The sequence below is a fragment of the Palaemon carinicauda genome, chromosome 1 (assembly GCF_036898095.1).
Source record: "Palaemon carinicauda isolate YSFRI2023 chromosome 1, ASM3689809v2, whole genome shotgun sequence".
Classification (NCBI taxonomy): domain Eukaryota; kingdom Metazoa; phylum Arthropoda; class Malacostraca; order Decapoda; family Palaemonidae; genus Palaemon; species Palaemon carinicauda.
Genome location: NC_090725.1, coordinates 284,782,325 through 284,797,324, shown reverse-complemented (window position 1 = coordinate 284,797,324; position 15,000 = coordinate 284,782,325). Strand labels below are relative to the sequence as shown.

At 31.9% G+C, this 15,000-nt stretch overlaps 1 protein-coding gene across 2 annotated transcripts in view; it reads left to right on the top strand.

Moving 5' to 3' along the window:
* RhoGAP100F (Rho GTPase activating protein at 100F) overlaps window positions 1-15,000 on the top strand; it is a 504,175-nt gene that overhangs the window by 251,788 nt on the left and 237,387 nt on the right. Inside the window, exon 1 of one of the 2 annotated variants that reach the window (XM_068391712.1) lies at window positions 4,485-4,759. The exons of the other annotated variant lie outside the window; for it this stretch is intronic. Within the exon in view, the coding sequence (XP_068247813.1) occupies window positions 4,697-4,759 (63 nt within the window). The 5' untranslated portion in view covers window positions 4,485-4,696. Of the gene's footprint in view, window positions 1-4,484; window positions 4,760-15,000 lie in introns of those variants that run through there. 2 annotated transcript variants of the gene reach the window in all.

Below are 15,000 nucleotides of genomic sequence, written 5' to 3'. Positions count from 1 at the left end.
GGCTACACACCCATATATATGTATATATATATATGTATATATATATATATATATATATATATATATATATATATATGTATATATATATATATATATATATATATATATATATATATATATATATATATATATATATATATATGCGTTTGTGATAATCAAACGAATAACTTTCGCAAAAGAAGGAACAAAAATTTACTATGTATCTGTTTATGTGTTGTATATCATTCTCATCAATACACTCCTATGGCCAATTATATGTTTCCTTATTATGTCTTCTAACAACTGGCTTTATCATTAAATGTATAAAGATTTCCAATGATATTTCTGGGGTGATTTCTTCCTTGTTCGATCAATATAAGCCTCTGGGGTTAGGCAGGTCAGTTTAACACATGAATAAGCTGGAGATATGAATGTCGTTTATTATTATTATTATTATTATTATTATTATTATTATTATTATTATTATTATTATTATTATTATTAAATGCTAAGCTACAACCCTATTTGGAAATGCAGGATGCTATAGCCCAGTGAGGAAAGGAGATAAAGAAAAGTAAAATATTTTAAGCATAGTAACATCATCAAAATAAATATTTCCTATAAAAACTATTTTTTTTTTCAGTGATGATGGATTATTCTATTTTCTATTGTTATCAAATTTAAGTCTGGGAGAGAGAAAAAGTGATGTTCTTACCTATGTTGTTTTCGTTCGGGATTGTGTAACGGTCTTTATTAGCAGTTCAGATAATAGGTTAACTACGTAATAATAGCGTATATGGAAAGAAACTGTTGCAATATAATGAACACAACGTTATTGGCGACACTTCTAAATATAATGCAGTAAAACTCGCCGACACTAATGATAACTATAAAAAGTAAACCTTTTAAAGATAATTGTTAAAGTAGTAACTGTTAAAGATACTAGTCAAAATAGTAACATCTAAAGATGTTAGTTAAAATAGAATGTTTTGTAGATGAGTATTGATATTGGTAATTGGATATGTAAATTTGGTTATTGGATATCATTTGATTTATTTATTAATACAGGAAACTTTGTTCATCGCGGAAAACGCTCTGTATTTGTTTACATATGTATGAGAGAGAGAGAGAGAGAGAGAGAGAGAGAGAGAGAGAGAGAGAGAGGAGAGAGAGAGAGAGAGAGAGAATTTCCAAGTAAGAGAATTTTCTTCTGTTTGGAAAAAAAATCCGGCAATGTATTGCAGTAGACTAAATATAGCGAACTAACTGCGATGGAGAAGCCATATTGAGACGGCCTCTTGCTCCTAAGCTCTTTGGACGGGAATTTCAAATCACGTTTGGCGGCTTAATAAGTCCTCAAGGGCAGTGTGGAATGGATGAAGAGATGGGCGATTTAATGTTTATAAGAGAGCGACGTGCGAGCAGTTGGTCTCATGTTTATTCTGAACTTGGTCTTCTAAACATTTGAACTTTTTCACTTTACAAGGAAATTTTTACATGCTTTCACAATTCAGTAGAGTATCGTCCTTACTCTGACTCTTGCATCAATCCCTCCATGAAAAATGTAATAAACGTGCGAACACACAGGCAAACACACACATGCGAACACACATTATATATATATATATATATATATATATATATATATATATATATATATATATATATATAAATATATATATATATATATATATATATATATATATATATATATATATATATATATATATACAGTATATATATATACACACACACACACACACACACACACACATATATATATATATATATATATATATATATATATATATATATATATATAGATAAATAGATATAGTTAGTTATACACGCAAACATACATATACAGAGGAACTTACAAAGAACGCCTACAGTAGTTAGTCATGGTAAAAATTGATATTGCATGGTGGTGGCGTATGGCATCAAAGGGTTATGCAAGGTCGAATTTTGACTAACACTTTGCATTAATGGATAATGACGACCATTGAAAATTAAGCTGTAGGTGAGATATGCCGTGTAATCACCTGAAATATTACCTAACTTCGGTAATGAATTAGCAACCTAAACCATCACTATAGTTTCTAGGGTTTTCAGATGTAGTAGGAATTATATTTTTTTTTTCACACCAATGCAGATAGATATTTTTGGATGTAATAGTTCATTGAGCAAGTATAACTAATTTATAGCTGGTTTAATTTGTTATATAAACTGCATGATTTGGAAGGGTTGTGGTCCAGCTCAAACTCGTTTGATTCTTTGGTCGCTGCAGCCTCGCCATCCTTGTGATTTAAGGATAGGGGGTTTAGCGAGCCTATAGGTCTATCTGCTGAGTCATCAGCAGCCATTGCCAGGCCCTCTTTGGCCAAAGCTTTGGTGGAGAGGGGCCTTGGGCAGTGATCGTATGTGTATATGATCAGTCTTTAGGGCATTGTCCTGCTCGATAGGGCAAGTGTCACTGCCCCTTGCTCCTGCCATTCATGAGAGGCTTTTCAAACCTTAATCCCTTAGATTAGACAAAAATTGAAGTATACTATTGAGATAATTTTTTTATGTGTGTTTTAATCACTTGATTGACAAGCAAATCCAATCCTTCCTTTTCTCCATTTAGTTAATATTCGTTGGTAAAAGGTCAAGTTCCATTTAAGCACAAAGGACTTATGTATTTCTCCCTCCGTTTCTAACTTGTTCATATAAACTAATGGAGAAAAATCTTGTCTTTCGAAAAGCGGTCATATTTGAGATACCTCTGTTATGTTCCTCTCTCTCTCTCTCTCTCTCTCTCTCTCTCTCTCTCTCTCTCTCTCTCTCTCTCTCTCTCTCTGGTGGAGGTAGACCTTCCGTGGTAGAATCAATAACATCAAACATCTGTTCTGCAAACTCTCTCTCTCTCTCTCTCTCTCTCTCTCTCTCTCTCTCTCTCTCTCTCTCTCTCTCTCTCTCTCTTTGTCGCTACCCTTCATCTTACCGCTCGTTATTCCACACTAACCTACATACTTTGGTAAAAAAAAACGATTTAATTCAATATCCATATAAAAATACTTTGCAATTTTATTTTAACCCCATTGACTTTGCAAAGAAATTTATTAACGGTTTATCTGATATACCTGCTCAAAATAGTGTAACACATCATTTGTTTTTACATTTATCATATTTCGATATAAAACTCATCATCGAATCCAATATTTTAAAAGCTTTTTTTATTTATTTTTTTTACTCTAATGATGCTCACGATGAGCTTCGTGGCCTACTTTTGAATTTGATAAATAGATAAATAAATAAAAACTAGATACGCGTGTTTAAAGTAACCTAGCAGGGGCATAATACTTCAAACTAAAATGCTCTGGATCACGTTAGCTCTGTACCTGCCGCTGATTGGCTGCAAGGTTACTATCTTGCAATTCCTCACCCCAGATTAACCCCTCCCCAAATTGCCTCGTAATTAGACGCTGTGGCCACCGGACTGACTGAGGAGTCACTTGCATATGGAACCACTAACTACATTTATTACATTCCATTGTGGTAGCGTCTAACAAACAATTCTGCCTCTGGTTTGTCGTTGCAACAACAAGTCGGGGTAGGGAAAGACCGCAGATAAAAGGAAAAGGTGTAAAGCTGGTAGTTTTGAAGCCTAGCTGCTAGGCCGCCGCTGCTTGCTAAGTAATGCTCCACATACTCGGTTAAATCAATAGAGACTGCACGCAACACGGTGGCACTCAAACTTTCGGCTCGCTTGACCCTGTTTTCCTCGTCACTTGTCTTTCATTCATTTCTTTCTATGCGAGGCTGTCTCGAATATAATTCCTTTGGCGGCAGTTTCTCTTTTATGTATTTGGTGTGGAGAATATTGGTATTTACCGTTTAATTTTGTTTAGAATTGCTGATGGAAAAAACAAGAATAATAGTTAGAATAGGGGCACGCGTTATGTCTGGCACCGATTACACGTCTGGCAGGGTTGATTGCTGCGAAAATACCATCGCTGAGGTGGTAGCTGTAGATATTCTCTCTCTCTCTCTCTCTCTCTCTCTCTCTCTCTCTCTCTCTCTCTCTCTCTCTCTCTCTCTCTCTCTCTCTCTCTCTCACACATATCGATTTAAGATCACTTTTTACGACGGACATTACGTAATTGCACACAATTTGTAATGAGAGATTTTCATGACTTTAAATTTGTTTATAAACTTTTTATGCTACGTACAATACTATTACCCTTAACTGGAAATTATGGTTATCAAATGACTGATATTGTTATTAATTTGATAAGGAAAATTTGGTTTATAGATAACTACCATATTCAACTATGATTGAATGTATACGAGCATGCAGTAGTCCTAAATTAAGTAATTTAATGTGAAAACAACGTATTAGAAATTGGTGGTTAACTGACCTCAAACTAATTACTCCCAGTTATCGGTTTTACGTTAATAATTTTATTGCAATATCCGTCCAGGTAATTTTAAGGTTACCCCACCTCGAAATGAACATTGATGAGAAAAGAACAATACAAAAAAATTGAACTAATGATAGACTTTTAAAGAGACAATCCAGGTTTATTGCACAAAATTTAATGTTCAAAGGAATATTCCCTGAAAGAGAACTTGCACAAAAAATGAGTTTTCCCTGAAGGGACTTTATCCCTTTAATGTGTTTCGATTTGGAAATTTGAAGAAGAAAAAAAAAATCGAGGGAAAATAAAACTTCGAAATGGTTCTGTGGACTCGTGTCAGCACAACTGATGCTCCCGCCATCTATACGAATTCTCTCCAGGTAAGTCTCTGTTTGCTTGTTTTTGTTTGTTTGTTTGCTCTTGTTTTATTGTTGTTGATGCCCATGGGGTTTTTGTATATTGATTAAAAATTTTATATTTTTAATATTTGAATTTCATAATTCTTTTAGAACTGCTTCATTTTTTTACATAGAGATATTCAAATCTATGTAGGGTTTATAGAATTGGCTACAGGTTTTGCATCCGCATCATCATCATCATCATCATAATAAATAATAATAATAATAATAATGATAATAATATTAATAATAATATTATTATTATTATTATTATTATTATTATTATTATTATTATTATTATTATTATTATTATTATTATTATTGCTCTCTGCGAATTTCATTTATCCCGTTACTCAAAATTCGGCCACAAATCGTGTCTAGATTTGTTTGTCACTTAAATCATTCCCGTCAATGCAATACATTTCTTCTTTTCCTCCGTCTTTGGTTTCTAGTTTGGAACCTTTTGCATATATTTAATATTTTCTATATGAGAAATACATTTATGATTTGAATGGATTATGCTTTCGTCGGTGTTTCTTTTCATTTGTGTGTGCATAGTACTGTATCTTTGAATATGTTTTGTTCCTATTTTTCATATATGTGTGCATATTATGAATATATGATTAATATATGTATAAGGTTATTATTGAATTAAAAGCTCAAAATTGAGACGACTGGCGAAATCTAACTGAGGCCCTTTGCGTCCATAGACGTAGAAGGAGATGACGATGATGATGGTTAGTAGCAAATGTATAAAATTTCCTACACGTATTTCGCTACGGTAAATATGTAAACGTTATTTTTCCCTCAAGTGACTTTTTTTTTTCGCGGTACGTGGAATCCTTTTCTCTGATTCTTTTGAACAAATAGTTTTTTTTTCTTTTTTTTTTTTGGTTTCTCCTGTCTTGCCTTGTTGTTTTATCTGTCCCTCTCGAATAGAAGTGATTTATGTCGTCCACGGCTTTTATGTAGGACATATCCGTCTCTGAATTCTTTTTTTGACCTTCAAATCTTTTTAAATGGAATGGATTTTCGTCTCTTGCCAATTTTCGTCTTTTCTCTGTCTCACTTTTTTTTTTAAATGGAAAGTTTCCTTACTTTCTTCAGATGTTTTTATTTACAGCATTTCAAGATATTCTGCGTACGACTCGCAAAAAGAAATTCTTAACATTCAGTTTTTCTATGAAAGTTTTTTAATCAGTCCTTTTCTTTGATAGATTCTTCTACTTTCAGTGTTTTTTGGTTGCGGGTTTCATTCTTGAACTGAGACAAGTATGTCCCTTTCTCTTAATTAAAAAAAAAAATTCTTTAACGTGGCTGCTTTCTAATGCTGCCCTTTCTCTATAAAAATTTTTGGCTCTTCGATATGCTTTGATTATATGCCATATTCTTTTTCATTCGATTAACTTTTTCGTCCGTTATAAAGTTTTTTCTAATTTATTTTTGCAATGTTTCTCTCTCTCTCTCTCTCTCTCTCTCTCTCTCTCTCTCTCTCTCTCTCTCTCTCTCTCTCTCTCTCTCTCTCTCTCTCTCAATGTGTGTATACACATATACATATATATACATATATATATTTATGTATATATATGTATATATATATGTATGTTTGTATATATATATAGATATTTAAGTATATATGTATATATACATATATGTATGTATGTATGTGTGTGTGTATATATATATATATATATATATATATATATATATATATATATATATATATATGTATATATGGTATATTTAATTTGTGTGCGATTATATATATATATATATATATATATATATATATATATATATATATATATATATTATACAGCATATATAAATCAGCATATATAAATATATCTATGGATATTTACATTATGTATGCATGTGCATATGTGAAGGATTTTTTTTTCTTATAGAAGAGACATATTCCTCATTTTAGTCTGCTGACTGGATCCTAACGTGAAAAAAAAAAAAAAAAAAAAAACTTTTTTGGGCTCATTGCCAATAAAAGTTCTTTTCCTCCTCTGCATTCCAGGAAGGAAATAGTGTTCTTGTTTGTTTCCTTTGAACAGGAGACATTTGCCTCTTCCCCATTCCTTGAAATGATACTTTTACTTGTCTAGCAAATTGAATTCCCCAACGCAGCTCTATCAATTGGTCTTCTGTTGTCACAGATGAAGTATACTGTCTGTCTCTCGCTTCTGAATAGAAGACTCCCTTGAACAGATGCCTCGAATTTGAATTGAAATGAATGGCTGTCAAATCCACATAATTCTACTGAGGGAAATGTTTTCTTTTTCTTTCCTGTTTCTGGGAAAGCTATAAATGGTTCGCTTGGAATGTAATTTCTTGATTTTTAAGTTTTTTACTGATATTTTCTCATCTCATTTGCAAGTGGCAAGTCTTTTCCATAAATTTTTCATCTTGGATGGGATTATGTATCCCGTCCAGCTAGGATTATGTATCCTGTCCATCTAAGATTGTGTATCCAATCCAACTAAGATTATATATCCCATCCAACTAAGATTATGTACCCTGTTCGACTAAGATTATGTATCCCGTCCAACTGAGAGTATGTATCCTGTCCATCTAAGATCATGTATCCCGTCCAGCTAAGAATATGTATCCTGTCGATCTAAGATTATGTATCCAATTCAACTAAGATTATATAACCCATCCAACTAAGATTATGTATCTCGTCCAACTAAGATCATGTATCCCGTCCAACTATGATTTTGTATCCTGTCCAACTGAGATTTTGTATCCCCTCCAACTAAGAGTGTGTATCTCGTCCATCTAAGATTATGTATCCCATCCAACTAAGATTATGTATCCCGTCCAATTAAGATTATGTATCCCGTTCAACTAAGATTATGTATCCCGTCCAACTAAAAGTATATTCCACGGCTTAAAAATTATTTAGTACAAGAAATTTCCCTGTATTTGTTATTTGAGTGAGAATGGTGACAGTTCTTTAATGAAATATTTTTTTTCTACTTTTCGTGAACTGAACCACAATTGTCTAACCTAAAAAACTTTCAGTATGTATATTTTTAGAGTGGGATTTCTCTTGATATGTTAGATGATTATTTTTCCATATCGGATAACGGTTTACGAAATAATTTTATTAGTAAGTCTATCAGAGATTGAAGAGATTTGGTTCCTCCTATGAATCTGTTGTAAAACTGAAGTTTTCGTCATTAATAAAAAAATTTTCTTCGCAAGATGTTAATATGTATTTTTTTTAATCTCCATTTATAGCTTTTCTTGAATTACTGCCACCTTTAGTAAAAGTTTAGCTTTATTATATTATTTCTGAATAAAATAAGTTCGCATTTCTTCTTAAAAGGATGAATTTACTTGTCTCAATGTAAAGTTTTTGTGTGTGTTTCTTCAATAAAGAGAGATTGAATATTATATGTTGCATTAAATGAAGATATTTCTTCACCTTTTCGTCACGTAGATTATCCTATTTATCAGGTAGTCTTTGATACAAGATAATTTATTTAATATTCTTAAAAGGAAAGATTTCTCCTCTCTATCTGCCTTGAATTGAATAACTTTCATTCAGTTTTAATGGAAAATCTCTTCCATGAATGAGACCAAAAATTGAATTTTTTTTTATTTATTTCTTGAAACTATTCCTTTCAGTAGACCTGTAATGAAAGTTTTATTTATCTGGCTGTATTAGATGAAAGTATTTCCACGAGCTTTGATGTAGTAGTTGCTTATTTTGTGCATAAGACATATTTAAGTAGAAACATTCTTTCCAGATATATTTGCAATGTTATATAAAACTTCAAATGCTATATAAAATTTGTTGGATTGAAAGTATATGGAGATTTATATCCAATTCTTCCCATCACTTGTTTTATCTGTTTCTATTTTTGCATTATTGTTTCTTTTATTCCATTGTCCTTATCAGATAATCTATTATCCATAAGATGAATGTCTGAAAGAAACCTCCTAAACTTCCAACCAATTAGTCTTTGTCTGTATAATACAATTTTTTTTTTTTTCATTTGAGTTTATGTGTTTGCCCATTTCAGTGTCTTTCTTAAGCATATATGCTCAATGTCTTGTTTGTTTGGTATTACTTCCTTGTATACACTGTTAAAAAAAACGTAACTTTAATACGAAAATTTTCCGTAAAAAATCTGTTCAGCCGTATTTCAGTAAATACAGGCGTCCGTAATTTTACCTTCATTATATTTACGGGTTGGTGACCGTAATATCACTCCTTTACGTCAATATATCCGTTTTTAAAATGGTAAATGTCTGGCAACATTTATGCCAGGATTTGTACAGTTATTTTTTTACGGGAAATTTTTAACAGTGTAAGTCACTCTTCCGTTGGCTTGTATTCACCCCACTCTTCTATCCTTCTTATAAACCCTTCTGTCTGTATCACATAGCATCTTTCACATTCCTCTATCCCCTCTTCCTATCCTCGCCATTTCTGGAGGCTATAATAATGGACTCATTGTCTCTCCTTTCGTCTCTATCACCTCCGATACCCCATCCATCTCTACTGGGGTGGGGTGGGGTGGGGGGGGGGGAAGGGGGGGGGGGTCGTTACTATGGGAGTGTATCGTTGTAGGGGGGAGCGGGAGTATTGTGTCCGTGTCATTGATCTCAAGTCAAAAAGAATCCCCTGTCTGAGGTTTCCCAAGCAGACAGAAGAACCCCATAGCCAACGTAATTCCGTTATTGATTTGGTCGTTTCCTGCTGTTTTTTTTTCTTTCTTTCGTTCTTCGCAGTTCACGCTGCGGCAGTATCTTTCATTTTTTTTTTTTTTTTTTTAGTTTTGCTGGGAAGTAGCTGGATTTAAGCAGTGTTACCATTTTTGTGATATTTGCTGTGCCAGATTTATCAGTTTTCGTGTTTCCTATTAGTTATTGACATTGCCTTCTTCATGTGTACGTATGAATTTTTTTCATGTCTATTTACGTACATTTCAAAGATTTTATTCTTCTTCGTCATTTACCCTACTTATTTATATTAATTTTCATTAATCATTTATTCAAAGGTTTATTTTCTTGAAAATTAGATTTCTTAATGCTACCTATAATTCCATATAAGTTTTTGGGATATTGTCACCAGAACGGATTTACGTATTGAGTTTGATTACCGTTTTTTTTTCCGATCAATCGTCTCGGGCCTATTCCTTTCATAATGTATGTATTGGACCTAATAGAGTATTCTGTATATATTCTTGACCTTTTCTATATGGTTCTATTTATATGAACTGATATCTATTTCTGTTACTGATTATAAGATACATTTGATCCATATACTGTCTTAAGTGACTTTAATGAGATAACCATCTCTAGGTTGAAGCAGTGCTATGTAAGTAGGAACCACCTGCTGTTGCTTTCGATAGTACAGTGTAGGTAGTATTAACATGGTTAAATCAATATTCCTGCGTCCAAAGATTTGTATGTTTGACTTCTTACTTCTTGGCTCTCAAACTTCTTTGAAGTCATAGTGACCAACACATACTGGAGAACAAATCCTTGGGACGAAACCTATAAGGATCTCCTTGTTAAACAATAGTTTGATTGAATGGTTTTATGGTAAAGTGATATAGTCTTTTTATATATTTGATTCAAAATTTAATTTTTAATAGTACTATTTCTTGGCTGAATTATATACTTAAAAACTTTTTTAGTTTTTTCATAAAAACTAAATAAAAACGAACGTTGATTCACATTGCATTTATATTTCAATTTTTATTTATAAAGAGGTTTTATGTTATGATCGGCCTTGTAGGCATTATGGAGGCTTTTAACTCTCTGGGGTCTAGTCAGTATAGTGATTTTCATTACATGTTTGTGTTTTTATTTCATTCTCTCGAGAGAAGAACTTCGTTTCATTTGTTATATAGTCCAGTAATTTCTTTAAGAATGTAAAGATGGCGGATTGCTTATAATGATAACTATTGCTTAAATCTTTTTATCTGTAATGGAGATGTAAAGTGAAATTTTATGTAAAGTTGTATATACTGTATATATATATATATATATATATATATATATATATATATATATATATGTATATATATATATATATATATATACATATATATATATATATATATATATATATATATATATTCAAGTAAATACCCAGGAATCATTGTATTTTCTTATTTTCTTAGATTCTTATGCGTGTACCTTTGGCTAAACAAGTGGTGATTATTCGATTTCAACTTTTTTACACAACAACGCCCTTTCAATTAAACAATTTTCTTATCAAGTGATTACTTAGTTTGAAGTGATTACGTAAATACGAGGAATACTATAATTTTGTTTTCTCTGTCTCGATTTCCTTTTAATATTTCTCTTGAAAATTTCAGTATTTGTTTGTTTGATGGATTTCGTAAGCATTTATTCACGTATCATTTTAGTTTCTTTGCTCGTGGGTATATTGTTCAATGGAATGTTGCTAATTAAGTTATTAATCGTTTTTATCTAGATCCTATGAATGTGTGGACTTTCGTGTTTCATATTTCTTTTTTCTGATGAAATTATACTCTATATCTCGTATCGAGGTGCTTACCATTTAGGTGGGTAAGTCTGTCCTACAGAGTCTTAGTAAAATATGAATTGTCTATCTATTTGCTTACAGTACACATCTTATCTATTTGCTTACCGTATGACATCTTATATATTCACTTACCGAATGACATCTTATCTGTTCGCTTACCGTATGACATCTTATATATTCACTTACCGAATGACATCTTATCTGTTCGCTTACCGTATGACATCTTATATATTCACTTACCGAATGACATCTTATCTATTCGCTTACCGTATGACATCTTATATATTCACTTACCGAATGACATCTTATCTATTCGCTTACCGTATGACATCTTATATATTCGCTTACAGAATGACATCTTAAATATTCGCTTACCGAATGACATCTTATCTATTCGCTTACCGTATGCCATCTTATCTATTTGCTTACTGTATGACTTCTTATCTATTTGCTTACCGTATGACATCTCATCTATTCGTTTACCGTATGACATCTTATTTATTTGCTTACCGTATGACATCTCATCTATTCGCTTACCGTATGATATTCTATCTATTTGCTTACCGTATGCCATCTCATCTATTCGCTTACCGTATGTTATTTATTTGCTTACCGTATGACTTCTTATCTATTCGCTTACCGTATGGCACTTCATCTATTTGCTTACCGTATGACACCTCATCTATTTGCTTACCGTATGGCACCTCATCTATTTGCTTACCGTATGAAATCTTATCTATTTATGGTTTCTCATCATTTGTCTCTTGTTGTAAAAGATAAGTTTGGTAATTTGGCTTCGTCTTAGTCGGCTATAATTTTTTTTTTTTATTCTTATGGCAGATCTTAATTATTGAATAATCAAAAAGGCTTAGATTTGACTTACTCGGGTAAGTGGAGATTTCCTTCAGAAAGAACTGTCTCATTAAAGAGAGTTTTCCAGTAAAATCAGACTTTCCTACGAAGATGAACTCTTGAGAAAGTAGAATTTTTCCTGGAAATGAACTTGCTAAACAAATCTGGACTTTATAGTCTGTGAAGGACCCTCGTTCAAAAACGGACTCTATTTGTCAAGGCGGACCTTCTCATTACAGTTTTTTTTTTTTTTTTTTTTTTTTTTTTTTTTTTTTTTGTGTGTGTGTGTGTGCGCGCGTGCGTGTGTGTCAGAGGATTGAAGGAGGACTATCTGGAGAGAGTGAACTTTCATTATACTCCTATCATATGTTTTTTTAAGGAAAATTGATCTATTGTGAACATATGTCTTTTCTGTAAAGTATCTGCTTACCGAAGTTGACCTATTTCTTGCTTTCTGCCGGGCATCAGAAGCTGTTGATGATTTTCGAAGTCATTTCTTGGTTTCATTTCCCAGCGTCTTTCATCTTTATTTCTCTCTGGTATTCAACATAATATAAGGTCATTTATTTGAAACAATTTCTTAGAATAGCTGGCGCAATATTAGTATGTTAAGTGAAGTTGAGTGATATATTCCTGATTTGATATTTAAAGTTCGAACTCTACAGTACTTTTTATAGTCACGATTCATTCAATAATCTTCATGTTATGTTTCAATGTTTCCTGTTTCGTTGATAAGTAAAGAGGAGAATAATGATAAAATTCCTTTTATATATCCAAAAAAATATATTTTCATTTATCTTTTAATACACTATTACCCAAAAGAACTATCAATAGATATTTGCATGACAATAAAATTTGGGTTTTTCGTTTTTAAGATTAGCCCTAACTATCGTTTTAGTTATAAAAAAGTAGCGATACATGGTATCAGATTCTTATCTATTTATTTCTAACGTTAGGTTAATTCTTTTTCCCTATTTTTCTTCAAATATAATATTATTTAATTATAATTTAACTTCTCTCTCTTTCTCTCTCTCTCTCTCTCTCTCTCTCTCTCTCTCTCTCTCTCTCTCTCTCTCTCTCTCTCTCTCTCGTTACTAGATCATTCATCATGAGTTACTAAAGGTATCTGGGCCACATTCCCCGTTATTAGTGGGTCGATGGATTACATGCTATTATTACGAGAGAGAGAGAGAGAGAGAGAGAGAGAGAGAGAGAGAGAGAGAGAGAGAGAGAGAGAGAGAGAGAGAGAGATTGGTTCTTATTGTATATGCACTGGATACAAACAATACACACAAATATACTTAGACATTTAACTTTGTATGTCCTTAAATCGATATATTTAATCTCTTTTGGGTTTAGTAAGTTATATACAGAACAATATATGTATTTGTTTTCAAATAGATGGTTAATTTTAAGTTTTATATCGTTGCCATTTAGATTTGATTTTCATTTCTACATCCAATATGATTCTATGAGTAAATGGTTAATTTTTCTTATAGATTGATTTTAGATGGCAATTTATTCCATGATTGCTGGCTTAGAAAGAACAAGGAACAGGGCACTGCAAGATTACAGATCGCAATTAAATTTCTGTAAGCTGTTCTATCTTACACAGGATATATTAAAGAAGTTAGTCTGGAAAATATGTCAGTGTATATCGCATTATCATCATCATCATCATAATCTACTCTTCCCACACTGTTAGAAATATGCATTTAAAAAATGGTAAATGTCTGATAAAATTTATTCCAGGATTTTTACCGTCCTGAAAACGTATATATTGAGGTAAAAGAGTGATTTTAAGGTCACCAACTCGTGAAAGATTATAATAAATTTAGGTAAAATTACGGTCGCCTGTATCTCACTGAAATACGGCTGAAAACAGTATATATCTACGGAAAATTTTCGATTAAAATTACGTTTTTTTCTAACAGTGCACGCTATTGACGCAAAGGACCTCAGTTAGATTTCGCCAGTTGTCTCTATTTTGAGCTTTTAAATCAAATCGCATACTTCACATTTCATAGTCCTCAGCCATGTAGGCCTGGGTCTTTCAACTCTGCTTTGTGCCTTGTGAAGCCTTACTATAGTGATTTCAATTTATCTCTTATAAATGATGTGACGATAGGTTAAAAATCAATTAATGTTATTCTATATAAAGGGATTAGTTAAGTAAAGAGGAAAAAATAAGGTCAATATCATTTTTGTTGCTTATTATTAAGACAGGAAGTACTAACCTTGTATGTACTGTACTACTCAAAACCCGCTAAGATTCTCAATGGGTCTTTGTATTACTCTAGTAATAGAAATATATAATTGAATTATAATTCTAATAAAATCTTCGGAAATTTTTTTCATATTTATAGGCTTATAGGGATTTTTTTTATTGATTATCTAAACATAATTTTTTTAGTGATAGGTATTAACATTTTTTTTTTTAAGCTGTGTTAAAATTTTTTTTGAGGCCTGTAATAAATTTATCGCAAAGTGGTTTTCTTTTCAAAAGCTTATATGACTCTACTCCTGACATTTGATGCAATGTGATATTGAAGGTGGAAATGTAAGCAAGAGTTTTTTTTTTTTAAATACGCATTTCTAATTGCATAGAGATAAGAATCCGCCAATGATATCTTAGAAAATTATCTGAATTTTGTGGGGTGGGTAATATGTAATAAAGGAGATGTTTTGATGAGCTAGGTGAAAATTTCGAAAGAAGTGTAATATATAGATTAAAGAAATAGATATAGACCATTGTAAGAGCAGAAACCTTTGAAATGGTGTCCTATGATATAATAGATACATATTCGCTAACTGAATGTTCGTGTATATA